At 25.3% G+C, this 14,833-nt stretch overlaps 3 protein-coding genes across 3 annotated transcripts; 1 reads left to right on the top strand and 2 right to left on the bottom strand.

Moving 5' to 3' along the window:
- Nucleotides 1-33: 33 nt before the first annotated feature.
- LOC128953667 (medium-chain specific acyl-CoA dehydrogenase, mitochondrial-like) lies at nt 34-3,868 on the bottom strand. Its single transcript, XM_054299181.1, has 3 exons — nt 3,507-3,868; nt 1,385-3,098; nt 34-606 (listed from the first exon to the last, which is right to left on the bottom strand). Exons 1-2 carry the CDS (start codon nt 3,829-3,831, stop codon nt 2,146-2,148), a joined length of 1,278 nt encoding a protein of 425 aa, XP_054155156.1. The 5' UTR covers nt 3,832-3,868; the 3' UTR covers nt 34-606; nt 1,385-2,145.
- A 3,117-nt stretch (nt 3,869-6,985) lies between these two features.
- Nucleotides 6,986-7,819, bottom strand: LOC128953757 (putative nuclease HARBI1). Its single transcript, XM_054299277.1, has one exon. The coding sequence runs from the start codon at nt 7,817-7,819 to the stop codon at nt 6,986-6,988; it is 834 nt and encodes a 277-aa protein (XP_054155252.1).
- Nucleotides 7,820-8,105: 286 nt separating this feature from the next.
- LOC128953852 (medium-chain specific acyl-CoA dehydrogenase, mitochondrial-like) lies at nt 8,106-9,541 on the top strand. The gene is made up of 2 exons (XM_054299373.1): nt 8,106-8,520; nt 8,589-9,541. Exons 1-2 carry the CDS (start codon nt 8,178-8,180, stop codon nt 9,539-9,541), a joined length of 1,296 nt encoding a protein of 431 aa, XP_054155348.1. The 5' UTR covers nt 8,106-8,177.
- The last annotated feature ends 5,292 nt before the right edge of the window (nt 9,542-14,833 follow it).

Below are 14,833 nucleotides of genomic sequence, written 5' to 3'. Positions count from 1 at the left end.
AAATAATATTACATTTTTTATGTGATTATATATTTTGAGTTAATCTTCTAAAACATTTAATGTTTTAATAATCCAATTGATATAAGTTTTATCAAACAGTTTAGTATAGGCGTCACATTTGAGTTGATTTTTATATATATCTTTTTGTTGTTTCTCAGTCCAACCCCACGATGTTATTGCCATCAAATAAAGTTTACCATTATTTTCACACACAATGGGTGCTCCGTTATTACCATACGGTGCCGCAGGTAATATAGTTTTGGTGGTGTCCAGTGATTGGATTTGTCCGCATAACATATACTTATCATTATAATTATCGGTGTAAAACATTGCTATTATTTGTTGTTTACAATCAATATCTTTATTATATTTAAATTTTAATTGTGGTGTAAATATAGGTGTTGTGTCAATGTTTTCATTTTTGTATTCATAACTTAATATATAACAAACTGATTCGTCAGTCATTTTTAGTTTCAAATCTTCTTCAGCCAAACAAATTGGTTTCAATTCATTGTTTTGTTTTAATTGCAAACTATTTCTCAGTTTGACTAAAGCCAAGTCATAGCCGGCACCTAATGTTGGATTGTATTTTGGATTTTTCACTATCTATTATATAAACAAAATACCCGTTTAAAAGAGAGAGAGAGAGAGAGAGAGAGAGAGAGAGAGAGAGAGAGAGAGAGAGAGTCTTAAACAGCGGCGCCGACGACGACAGCGGCGATGCTTTTAATTTCAAATATCTGGTCAACAATACGCTGGATTTAAAAGTGACCAAGGGCAATGTTGTAGATAAATTTAAACTGGATAAGTTTGTAATTGGCCATTTTTTAATTAATTGCATCATTGGCTACATAATATACAGTCGACTTTAAAAAATTATAAAAATGATAGTCGACTGTATATTATAAAGCCAATGATGCAATTAATTAAAAAATGGCCAATTACAAACTTATCCAGTTTAAATTTATCTACAACATTGCCCTTGGTCACTTTTAAATCCAGCGTATTGTTGACCAGATAATTGAAATTAAAAGCATCGCCGCTGTCGTCGTCGGCGCCGCTGTTTAAGACTCTCTCGTTTAAAACAATTTTAATTTATATTTTTAAATCCAATTAATATTTGTTAACATTTTGTTAACTTTTCACAATTTTATATAAAAGTTACTGAATTATAGTAATTAAAATCTATAAATAAATACTAGAAAAAGCTTAATAGAAGTGATACTGTAATACAAATAAGTTATCGGAAATTATTAAATTTGGCAAAATATTTAAAAATTCTATTGAATTTTAACAGTAATACAATAATACAATAATATACTGAAGCAATATATGGATATAATCTAAAAATCTTAATCAAAGTTAATTTTGTATTAATACATACTTTATCGACAGATAATTGTTGATTGGGTAGATTGGGTGTTGTCACTTTGTAATTATATGGTTCATTATGTTTGGGCAGACAACTGGCCGCTGTTAATATCCATTTATCGTCTATAATACTTCCGATACAGTGTCTTGTACTGGACTCGTGTTTAATTAATGTCAACCATTTATATTCTTTAACATCTTTTGGTACTTTTGTTGGATCTTTTAGTTGACCACAATTGTCAAATCTTGAATATTGACAAATAGATAACTCAACTAATATTATCAATATATTTAAAATTATTAAGATTTTCATTTTAAAAATAAGAATATTCAATAAACATAAAATCTGCTTGTTTAAAATAAAATTTATTTATATTTGTGAAAATAGCTAATTTATTTATGTTAAATAAATTGAAAGACGATATATAGATATTTTACTATTTAATATACAAATTCCTAATGTGTTACTATTTTTTTGAGATCCTTTAAGTATTAGTTATCATATAAGCTGTTTATCAATATATTGAAAAAAGTATTGACAACAAAACTATTTAAGATAACTGGTGCTAACAATGGTAACAATGGTATCGTTAAGATATGTGATAAAACCTGGTAACAAATTGACTTTTTTTTGCTTAAAAACACTTAATGCGTTACAAATAAACATACTATTATATTAATTATTGTAATAAAAACTTTAACGTTATTTAAAATATATATTTTGTAGACAATATAAATCATTGTATTATACATTCAAACAAATTGATTAATAAATTAAATAGTCTTTTTGGCCTCCGATAGCATTTCGCGTGCAATTATAACTCGTTGTATTTGAGCGGTTCCCTCATAAATCTGATAAATCTTCGCGTCTCTCATTAGTTTTTCGACGGGATATTCACTGTTAAAACCCGCGCCACCAAAAATCTGTACGGCATCAGTAGCTGTTTTATTGGCCACATCGGCGCCCCAACATTTGGCTATCGATGCCCAATAAGTATTGGGTCTACCGTTATCGTACTCCCAACAGGCCCGCTGGACAGCCAATCGAGCCGTCTCAATACCGATAGCCATATCGGCTAATATGAATTGGACGGCTTGATGCTGATGAATAGGTACTCCAAAAGTGTGTCTCTCGAAACTCCATTTAGTAGACTCGTCAAAAGCTCTCTGTGCTAACCCAACAGCACCACAACCAACCGGTGCTCGTGTTAAGTCAAAAGCCCCCATAGCAACTCTGAATCCCATTCCTTCCGAACCAATTATGTTATTTTTAGGAACCACCACATTCTCAAAGCTAACACCTCTCGTATCGGAAGCTCTCTGACCCATCATTATTTCCTTACGGCCGGGAACTACACCAGGACTATTGGCTTCTACTATAAATCCAGTAAATGCTTTTCCCGCTGGAGCTTTCGGGTCAGGATTAGTACGGGCCAATACAAAGTACCAGTTGGCCACTCCTCCATTAGTGATCCACATTTTCTGTCCGCTTAACACGTAATCTCCATCTTTGTTTTTGATAGCTTTGGTCTGAATACCGGCCACATCACTGCCGGCTCCCGGTTCGGTAGTACAATAGGCAGCACATAAAACATCTGAACCAGTCATACGACCCAAATATTCTTTCTTTTGTTCGGAATTACCGAACATTATGACCGGTGCCTGAGCTAAACCAGTCGATGAAATAGCAGATTGAATACCAGTGCAACCATAGCTTAATTCTTCGCCTAATTATTAATATTCAAATCAAATATTTATGAATTTTTCATAAAATTAAAAAAAATACTATTATTACTAATTAATACTAATAACTAAATTTATTATATAATAATTTATTAACTGATTAGTTTAGTGATAAATAAACTGTTTATTTACTGTATTATGAATTAATACATTATTTATTAAAAAATAATGTATTTATATATTCAAAATTAATTTATCATATTTTTAAAATCTCAAAATATTGCAATACAAGGTTATTAATGTAATTTATTAATTAAGTTAAACAAATACTGTATTTATTTTTCTATTATAATACAAAATAGACTAAAATTCAAAATAATAATAGAAATAATATTTAATAATATCTATAAAATAATTTATCAATATTTTAATAATAAATAGTTAATCTTTACCAATAAGACATGTATCAAATAATGATAGTCCTCCTCCTCCATACTCATGAGGAACTCCTAGATTTCTGAGACCAACTTCTTGTGCTTTTTTGACGACATCCCAGGGAAAGTCACCCGTTTTGTCGTAATGAGAGGCTTTAGGTATGATCTCCTCTCTGGCAAACTTTTGAGCCAATTCTTGTAATGATTTTTGTTCTGCCGTTAACTCAAATCCAAAACCACTATCACTTAAAGTGCTATTCAATCGATTCAATACAGTATTTGTCAAAAAGTTTGATTTTTTCACTAAATTTGTCCGAAAACATATTGACATAAATGAATTCATTTTATTTACAATATTTATAACTTATACACATATAACTTATATACAGTATATATAATAATATATATATATATATTTTTATTAATATATACTAATATAAACCTGTATTTGTTTGTCAAAACTGTTTAGTATTTTACTAGTTTTTAAATGAAAACAAATCAATGAAAATAATAAAACTAATGTTTAATTATATGATATCTAATTTCAATCAACTCTGTTATCACTGATTTTGCGTAAATAAGTACTCAGTTGTAGTCAGATATTTGTAAATTTCTTTTATGTTTAGATATACTTTAAAAATGAGTAAAAATTGATAATACCGTACAATATATCTATTAATTGAATGACTTTTTTTATAAATTGAAACAAATCCTTGCTTTATACTTAATTTCCTTATAAATTATTATTAACTATTTTCCTATTAAAATGTAATATTATTTTTTTTAAAGTGCAAATAAAATATTAATAGTTAAAATTAATTTTTAACTTAATATATTATTTAATTCATATAATTGTAATTTGTAAAAATAAAAATGTAAAAGAATTATAGTTTTATTAATAATTATAAAATATTTTTATTTATTGATATTATAAAAATGACGGTTTATAAAAATATTAAACAGTATTAAAGTATATTGTATTTTATACTTTATTAAAACAAATGTTTAATTAAAAATATAATTAAAATAAATTCAATTAGACTAATTTGAAGTTTAATATAAATAAATTAAAAATAATTATTGTGTTAAATATAAATTTAAATATATTTATAAAATTAGTATATTCATTATTCAAAATACAATATCATCAATCATGTATTGCATTTTTATGTTTTAGTATAATTATACTAATATATACTATATATAACTTAAATAATTTATATAAACATGTATTTATGGGTTTAAGACGTAAACTGTAAATGGGTTTAACTAGTTTTTTTAAATAGTTTTAATTTAATATTTTTAGCCTTGTTTATTAATCATATAAAAATAAATATATATTTTTTAATACAATGTTATCATATATTTTATTGAACATTGAAATATGAAAATCCTTGATTTAGATCAAAACAGATATTAATTTTATTATAGTAAAAGTTCAATATATATTTAGCTGTAAAATATCTCTTTTAAAAATTGATCAAGGTATTTTTAAAAACAATTACACTAATTATCATAAATAATAATATAAATTAATTTAAATACTATTAATTATTTTTATATTTTTTCTTTGTTAGATGACGTAAATATAAAATAATAATTACTATATTGTTAATATATTGTCAGTGTTGGCAAAGACAAAGTGTATGTATAATACAAAGCGTATTATACAGTATAATACAATGTAAATTACATGACAATTTTGGCTTACAAAAAAAAATTAACGCCACCTAGTAACAAAAATACTAAAATTCACAAACAAACACATGTTTTGTAATAATAATAATTTTTTTATTTTGAAAAAATTTGAAATTAACTATTCAATTTAATTCTGGTATTGAAATATATTAATAAAATAATTAATATTAATTTTTAATAGTTTTAGAAAACAACGATTCTAATAACGATATTGAAATTATATAATTTTAATAAAAAAAATAAATATTTTATTATTGTTAATGTAATTTTTCTATAATTGTAAAATACGTCCAGTACATTGTATTTTACTGTATTTTACAAAGCCAAAATTGAAAACCTTGTATTTTTTCAACCCTGATTGTGATAGTATTACTATATATTAATACTTTATTAAAAAATCATATAATTTTTTTGTTTGAATAAACATATATTAGTACAAATGAGTACATATGTAAAGTTAAATGAGATTTAAAAATAAGATTTTGCATTATATTTAATAATTTTATATAGTTGTACTTATATTGAATAATTTTTTTTTATTTCTACAATTTTTATTAAATTATTGAAAAAAATATATAATACCTGGGGTGGGTTCACTGTAGAGGTATACGTAAATGTATATCTTACACTACGTTTACGCATAGTATATATGTGTAACTTAAATGGATTTACAAAAAGTTTTTATGCACATTGTTAGCATAAGTGTTGTTTCTATAGAAACGTTTACTTTAAAAATTTAATTATGACTTCACCCGAACTTAAAACACGTGCTCGCAATTGGAACAGCGATGAATTGGCCGCTTTAATAAATGGCTACAAAAGTCGGCAACTAATAATTGATGGAAAGGTAAGTCTAAATGTCTTCATTTGACACTTAAATTGTCTCAACTTTTCGCTGATTTCATCATTTTGTTGACAATTCAAACAATTATTAACACAAATCACTAAACTATTGTTTATTTACAGTTTGGGCCGACATTAACGGCCGATAAAAAAGCCAAAGCTTGGGCTGAAATTACGGCTGAAGTCAATGCCGCCAGTCTTGGAGGAAGGTCAACTGGACAAGTAAAAAAACAGTTGATCGACCAAAAAACTAAAGTCCGCGCCAAAGCATCAAAACATCGTTTGGAGCGGCAAATGACTGGCGGCGGACCAAACAATGCCCCTCAATTAATGCCATTGGAGGAATCATTGTTATCAACAATGAATCCTCAAACAATTAATGGCATTATTGAAGATGGTGATACTGAAACTATTTCAGATATCACTATTATTGACAACACTTCAACAATTGCGACAAATTATTCGTCAAATCGAACCACAAAAATACGTGATGACCAATCACATAATATACTATCAGAAAACAAAGAGAAAACTGATAGTGAATTTGAAATATTTAAAAATTTCAAAAAACGCAAACATCAAGTAAATGAAGATCGCGTTACATCCGCTCATGCAGAATCGGTACTTGAAATCGAGCGTGAAAAAGTGGCCATTGCTCGTGAAATGGTGGCCTTAAAACGCATAAAGTTAAGCGCTAATCTTCGCGTTTTGGCGGCGCAAAACTTCGATATAAATGAAGATATTAAGTCATTTAATGAACTTTACAATACAAAATAAATAAATAAATACAAATATTTATTTTAAAAATATATTTTATTAAAATTAAAAATAAATAAATACAAATATTAGTTTTAAAAAAATATTTTATTGAAATTAAAATAAATAAATACAAAAATTAATTAAAAAAAATTTATTAATATAAATACAAAATAATAATTTTATATAATTAGTTATATTTATGTCTTGTCTAGACAGCGGTATCTCATTTTCAATACCCCGAATGCCCTTTCGATGGTATTACGGGTTTTTGAATGAGCCGAATTATATCTCTTTTGCTGTTCGGTAATAGGATTACCGTACGGCGTTAAGAGATGCGGCTCTAGGGGATAGCCCGCGTCCCCTAATAGCCATCCATTAATATGGCTATTGTCTAGGCGGCGTTTCAAATGGCATTGAGTCCATATAAATGAATCATGAACTCTGCCTGGAAACGCTGCCAAGACATTAGTAAATTCAAGCGTTGCATTTGCAACCGCTTGAACATTGATCGAATGCCATCCTTTACGGTTAACGTAGGAGGCTTCGATCTCTTTTGCGGGCGAAAGTATCTCTATGTGGGTGCAATCAATTGCACCCAACATATTGGGAAATCGCCCGATAGCCATAAATCCATTTTTGGTTTTGCCTATTTCAGCCGGTGTTTGCGGGAATTTAATAAAATTTCCCGCACGCCGGCTAAGCCCAGCGGCTACCGTGTGGACAGTTTCTGATAGTGCAGCATTACTCATGCCTACACTATCACCTGTCACACGATAAAAAGCCGCCTGGGCATAGGTACGGAGCGCTGCACATATTTGTGTAATAACTGGCAGCGCTCCGTGTCTTCTTGTGGGCCGCACTAAATCTTCATACAATAGTTGACATAAGTCAACTATTGTTGTGCGGTCCATTCGGAAACGCTGTATACATTCTTCATCGCTCAGCGTTTCCAATGGATTGAGTCTATCCTTGAAGATTATCTTCTTTGGGACAGGCTCGCCATTTTCGGCCACAATTATTAGCCAAGACATATATAATTAAAAAATATTATAATTTTGTAATAAATTTAATAAAAAAATATATTCGGTTTTGAAAGTGAAATATTCGGTGAAATGTCTGCATTTATTGTAATTTATTTTATTTTGCGACAAGTAAATACATGTCGTAAAAATACATAAAATACGTACGATTTTATTTATTTTGCAAAATAATAAGTCGTATGTATGTACGTACGACTTATATTTTGTTCGCAACTCTTGCGTAAACGTAACGTAAGTTTACGCTTAGCGATGTTTTTGTGAACGCACTTACGTTACATTTACTCTGCGAACACTATGCGATCTGTTTGCGAATCCACTCCAGAACTTTAACTAATAATTTACATCCAAAATGTCTTCAAAAGTATCACAACTGTTGTTATCAAATGCTAAATATTATTCAAATAATGTAATCATTCGTACATTTAATACACAACCGATTAAATTGAGTGCAGAAAGAGTTCAATCAGAAAAAGGTTTTAACTTTGAGTTGACATCCGAGCAAAAGTCACTGCAAGAGTTGGCTCAAAAGTTTACCAAAGAGGAGATCATACCTAAAGCCGTTGATTACGACAAAACAGGTGACTTTCCCTGGGATGTCGTCAAAAAAGCACACGAATTAGGACTCAGAAATACAAGCATTCCTCAAGAGTATGGCGGACCAGGACTTTCTCTATTTGATACGTGTCTTATCGGTATTAAGTCTATAAATATAAATGTATTTATTTGTATATTATATACAAATAAATATATCAAATTACAGGCGAAGCTTTAGGTTATGGATGTACTGGTATTGGGACAGCCATCAGTTCAAACTCTTTACCGCAATCACCGGTAATTTTGTTTGGAAATCACGAACAGAAAAAAGAGTTTTTGGGACAAATGACGGGATCGGAGGTCTTAAATGCCGCTTATTGTGTGACAGAATCGGGAACTGGAAGTGATGTCAATGGTGTTAAAACAAAGGCCGTCAAGAATAAAGATGGCGACTATGTTCTTAACGGACAGAAAATGTGGATAACTAACGGCGGAGTTGCCAATTGGTACTTTGTATTAGCCCGAACTCATTCCGACCCGAAAGCGCCGGCAAATAAAGCATTTACTGGATTTATTGTTGGAGCTGACAGTCCAGGTGTGAGTCCGGGACGTAAAGAGCTTAATATGGGTCAAAGATGTGCTGACACTCGTGGCGTAACATTTGATAACGTTATCATTCCCAAGAAAAATATTTTGGCTGAAGAGGGAATGGGATTTAGAATAGCTATGGGTGCGTTTGACTTGACCAGAGCACATGTAGGTGCAACGGCTATTGGTTTAGCTCAGCGAGCACTCGACGAGGCGACCAAATGGAGTTTTGAAAGGAAAACATTTGGCGTTCCCATTAATCGGCATCAGGCCATCCAATTTATGTTAGCCGATATGGCTATTGGTGTTGAAACGGCGCGACTGGCTATCCAAAAAGCCGCCTGGCTTTACGATAACGGTAGACAAAATACTTACTGGGCATCAATTGCAAAATGCTTGGCCGGTGATGTGGCCAACAAAGCGGCCACCGATGCCGTCCAGATTTTCGGTGGCGCGGGTTTTAGCAGTGAATATCCGGTCGAGAAACTGATGAGAGACGCGAAAATATTTCAGATATATGAGGGAACCGCACAAATACAGCGCATCATAATTGCCAGGGAATGGCTAAAAGAGACTAACAAAAAATTGTAATTATTTTTGGATTAAATTTTTCTACATTTTTATTTAATTAAAGATTTGTAATATATTTTTAAACTTTTTAATATATAAAATTTAAAAAATAATTTAATCTTATCATTCAATTCACAAATTTATTTTTAATTTTAAAAAACATTTCAATTGATTAAATATAAGATTAATTTAAAATAATGTTTTTTAGTTATATACAGTTTTATATGTTCTTTAAATGTCATAATATAGCATATCTATAATACAATATTTTCAATTTCGTATAATTGATTGTTTTATTTTTTTTTGTGAAATGATTCATATTTTTGATAATATCATATACATTATATGTCTTACTTTTACTTAAGCCTTATCAGAATCACATCCTAAACCACATGAGAAATCTCAAGTAGTTTTTCAACAAACAAATAATGGATAAGTTATTTCCCAATTATTATATCTTTATGGTCCATACATAAGGCCTATTGTTACCAAATGAGTGGCCGATTCACGCAATTGTGTTCACTCTAGTGTGTTGTCCGCACGCAATCATATTTCATATGATTTGATAAGAAATGAAAAACAATCAAATATTATATGTGACTAAAACTGTAAACAAATTATTATTACTAAACCTTCAGATATGTTATGCATTGTAACCGCAAATTACATACAAATTGAATAATCAATTGTAATGTTTTTTAACTGATAAAGTAATAAATGTGATGTCATTTAGATATTATTTTTTGGATTATATTAAATTCATTAATAGCTATTGTATATAAAAAATGATTGTATAATTTAAAAATAAATTTTATTTAATATTAGTTTCAGATATACAGTAGTAGATACTACTTAATTATTTGGATCTTAATTTAAATATAGAATTAAATATTATAATAAAATCATTTTAATTTATTGATTTAAACCAATGTTGGCACAAAAAAAATGCTAAAATTAGAGTTCATTGTTTTAAGTTAACAACAATGTTATTACTTTGTTTTAGTAAAATATTACAAAATTTGTTACTATTTTTTGTATTTAAGATTTATATATCTGCAACACTCTTAGTTATATATATCTATATATTTCTATAATGTATTAAACAATAAATGAATTCAGAAGAGAAATATTCTGAATAAATGAATCTAAAAAATAAAAAATCAAAAACTTTTCACATATTTTGTGCCTTAATTGACGCAAACGCTGTTTTGAGCATAAAATTCGTTTACTGTTTGTATTGTCTAATATTATTATACAGTATTACAGAATATTCTTTAATATTATAGGACTTAATGTCTATTTCACATTATTTTTGATTTCAAAAAACTACAACCATATAAATACAACCTACAAATTGGGTTGTAATAAATGTTTGTACAGTTTTAGTGACAAATCTGTGACATAAGATTTACTTTTAAAAAATATATTTAAATATTTCTCATTAAAATAATCTCAGAGTAACAGTAGTTTGTTATTATTACTCTTTTATTTAAAATCATTGCAAAAATTATTTATTTTATACAAATAAAATTGTTTTATTATATAAACTATTAAAATATTTTATATAATAATATAAAACTACAGTAAAATAAAAAATAGCAAACTTTTTAATAAATAATTAGTTGTTCAATGTAAGCTTATTCAATATTTTGGTAAGTTATTAGTATTTTTTTAATTGTTGTATATTTCAATTATGAACTATCAATATATTCAAATAAGTTATAAATAGGTCTTTTAGTTTAGATTAAACTAATTCTTTATTAATTTATAATTAATTATTAAAATATAATAAATTAAATAATATTTAGATAAATATGAAAACAAAACATTTTGTCATAATATTTTGGTTTATTTATAAAATATATTGAATTAAATTTACTTTATATATATCTTGTTTGTATCTCCTTATATACGGTATATAAATATATAGTAATTATAATAATATATATAATATTATATTATATATACTGTGTAAATATATACTAACAAGTGATTTAAAATAAAGATTATAGGTTTGATTTAAACTTTTTCAAAAATGATTACAAAATTCGAAATTTGTGTTAAAATAATTAATTAGTCATATAATATTAGTAACACAAATGTAACTTATTATCAACAATTTGTTATATAATTTTGTTAAACTATAATAATTTAATTTACTGTTTGATGACACCGTTAATCTAGATTTTTTTAAAGCCTCAAAATCTCAGCAAATAATTTTTAATATCAGTGGATTAGAGTCTATTTGAGTGACATATTATTAATCTTATTAAAACATAAGGATATACTAATAGAAATAAATGATTGTATTTGCATTTGTGATACAAATCCTAACATTTATTGTATTTAGTTTGTAAAAAAAATTAATAAATTTTAATAAATTGAGAAAACATTTTTATTTACTCAAGCGAATGCATTAAAATATGATTGTATTTAGAATTTAATTATCGTTTATATTTATAATGAAATACTAATATAAAGTAATATAAAAAATTTAATTACATTACTTTATTATAAATATTTTTCATTTTTAGATCATAATTTAATATTAACAAATTAAAATATTATTCTGTACAGTAGTAATAATATTAAAGTTAATTGAAAAATATTTTGATAATTTAAATAATTATAATAACAACTGCCTTTAAAATAGCACATAAAAATGTTAAAGAATACATAATTAACAACTTTATTAATTAATCAAAAAACATTTAAAACCTAAGATCAATCAATTCATTAAAAACTTGTGAAGATTAATTAAAATATTTTTTTCTTATTTGATTGATTAATATTTTATAGTTTATAGTTTATAGTTTATTTTATAATAAATAGTGCTGTATTTTAAGTGTATTATTTAAATTTTATTTAAAAATATAATAAATATAATAAATTGTATAAATTTTAATTTTATGCTAAATTCCTTAATAAACAACATAAGTTATCTTTCTATGTAATTCCAAACATAATTACTAAAATTAAAAAAAAATATATAATTTAATCCAGAAATTCTTTATATTAATAATTTATTGTTTAAGTTATTTATAATAATATAAAAAAATATTATTTGTAATATAGTTTTTATTATAACTAATTGTTATATTAATTAATATTTTGTTGTATTGATCTGGGAATCCGTGGTTTCGATATTGCGTTAAATAAATTTTATTTGTGAGACTTTTTATAATAAAATTTTAAATATGAATTATCTAGTTATGTAAAAATATTAAATTTTATTTATTTATATTATAGACTATCTTTATTTTTTAAATAACCAAAAAAATATTCAATTTTATAATTAAATTAAAACTTAACTATAGTAATGAGCTTTTGTAGAAACATAAATTATTTTACTGAATAAAATAAAATAATGTATTTTTAATTATAAAAAATTATATACAGTATTTTAAGTATTTATTTGAATTCAATTTTTTCTTATTTTATTATTATTTTTTGATTATTTATTTAGTTTTATTTTAATAAAAAGTAATTAATTAAAGTTATTTACAAACTTTAATATATTTCTAAAAATTATTATAATAATTCTATATTTTTGTTAGTTTAAAGTTTATAAGTTTTGTAAAAAAACTAATATTAATGAATATTTACTGTATTTTTATGTTAAATGTCTTTTTTAATAATAATAAAATTTACAGATGATGTCATAAAGAAAAATATGACATATAATAAAATTTATTAAATTTTAATATTTGTTTACTTCAATTACAAAAATATAATAAAATGATTTCGTAAATATAGATTTATTTAACAATAATTATTATTTCTTAGAATAATTAATAATTGATAATGTAATAAAATATTTAATATTTGTATATTAAATAGTATATTATTAATATTATACAGTATTTTGATGTAAATATGCATTTGCACTATAGATAAGTGGTTTATAAATAATGTATAAAACATTATATCTTTTGTTATTTGAGTTATTTTGTATAGATATTAACGTTTATTAAACTTTATTATAAGCAATAACTTGTCAAAACTGCGATATTAACATATATAGTACAGTATATACAGTAAGCTATATATAATTTATATACTATAATATTAACATTTAATAAAACTTTATTTTCAATAGGTTTACAAAATTAAATAAATTAAAAATACAATAAATGTTTGAGTAGTTATAAATTATAATATACTTGCTCAATGTTCAATATACTGCTAATAATTATATTATTTATTAAATAAAAATAATTACCAGATTTTATATTATATTTATTATATAACTTAATTAATTACATAATGTCAAGCAATAAATATAAAAATAATTTTGTGTCGTAGCCTGAAATAACAAAAATATGAATTTATTATTTTTAATTAGATATATTAAAATGATAAAACTAAAACTTTAGTTTATTACATTTTTATTTTATTATGTAATAATAGTAATATCATAAATCTATATTAATTATTCATATAGTATGAAATATGTTAATATAATTGATAACTTTCTACGCTATTGCAACTTATTGTGATATAATAATGATTAACAATATTTTGTTTACATATGGATTCATATAATCGTGATTTATATGGAAACAACAACTTTGTTATTGTTTGATATTTAATTGAAATAATGATACAATATTTTGTACTATTAATATATAAAAATATTTATATTGTTAAATAGTCAAAAAATAATTTATATACAATTTTATATAATATTATATAAAAATATAATAATAATTTTAACATTTTATTTTTTATTTATATTTGTACTTTTGCTATAATATAAAATTATATCTTCATTATGTTGTATTAAATGATTAATATTTTAATTATAATATCAGTGTAATAATATTATCTATTTATTATACTAAAATTTCATGATAATTAATTTTTAATAAAATTAACATAAATTATAAATAGAATTTATTTTTGACAAAAATTCTAGATTTTTTGTAAATGTTTTTTAAAGAAATATTTTAACTTTAAATGTATTTAAGCTTAAAATCATAAGCTTAACTCATAAAATATTACCGTATGTGCTCTCCTATTGTACCACTGAATAATCTAAAAAATAAAAATCAATTGTTGTTATGGGGAATAAATATCACATTTATTCGTATCGACTGAGAAAAAATGTGAAGTCCTGGGGTTGGAAATAATTGGGGAATATGTGAGACCAGTCTATTGAATAGCAAACTATATAAAGACTGATCATTAAGGCTGAGAACGATAAAAGACTTATAAAAACGTCAAAAGTGGGAATAAATTGAAAACTCAGTTAACAAACAATTATTATAAGAAAGAAATTCATATAATTTCCTATAGATTAATATTAGTTCC

This window comes from Oppia nitens, unplaced genomic scaffold (assembly GCF_028296485.1).
Source record: "Oppia nitens isolate AA-2021 unplaced genomic scaffold, nextdenovo-longstitch-racon4-pilon3 scaffold23_pilon_pilon_pilon, whole genome shotgun sequence".
NCBI classification, from domain to species: Eukaryota; Metazoa; Arthropoda; class Arachnida; order Sarcoptiformes; family Oppiidae; genus Oppia; species Oppia nitens.
Note: the sequence above shows the minus strand (reverse complement) of the source record. Positions and strands in the feature narration are given on the sequence as shown.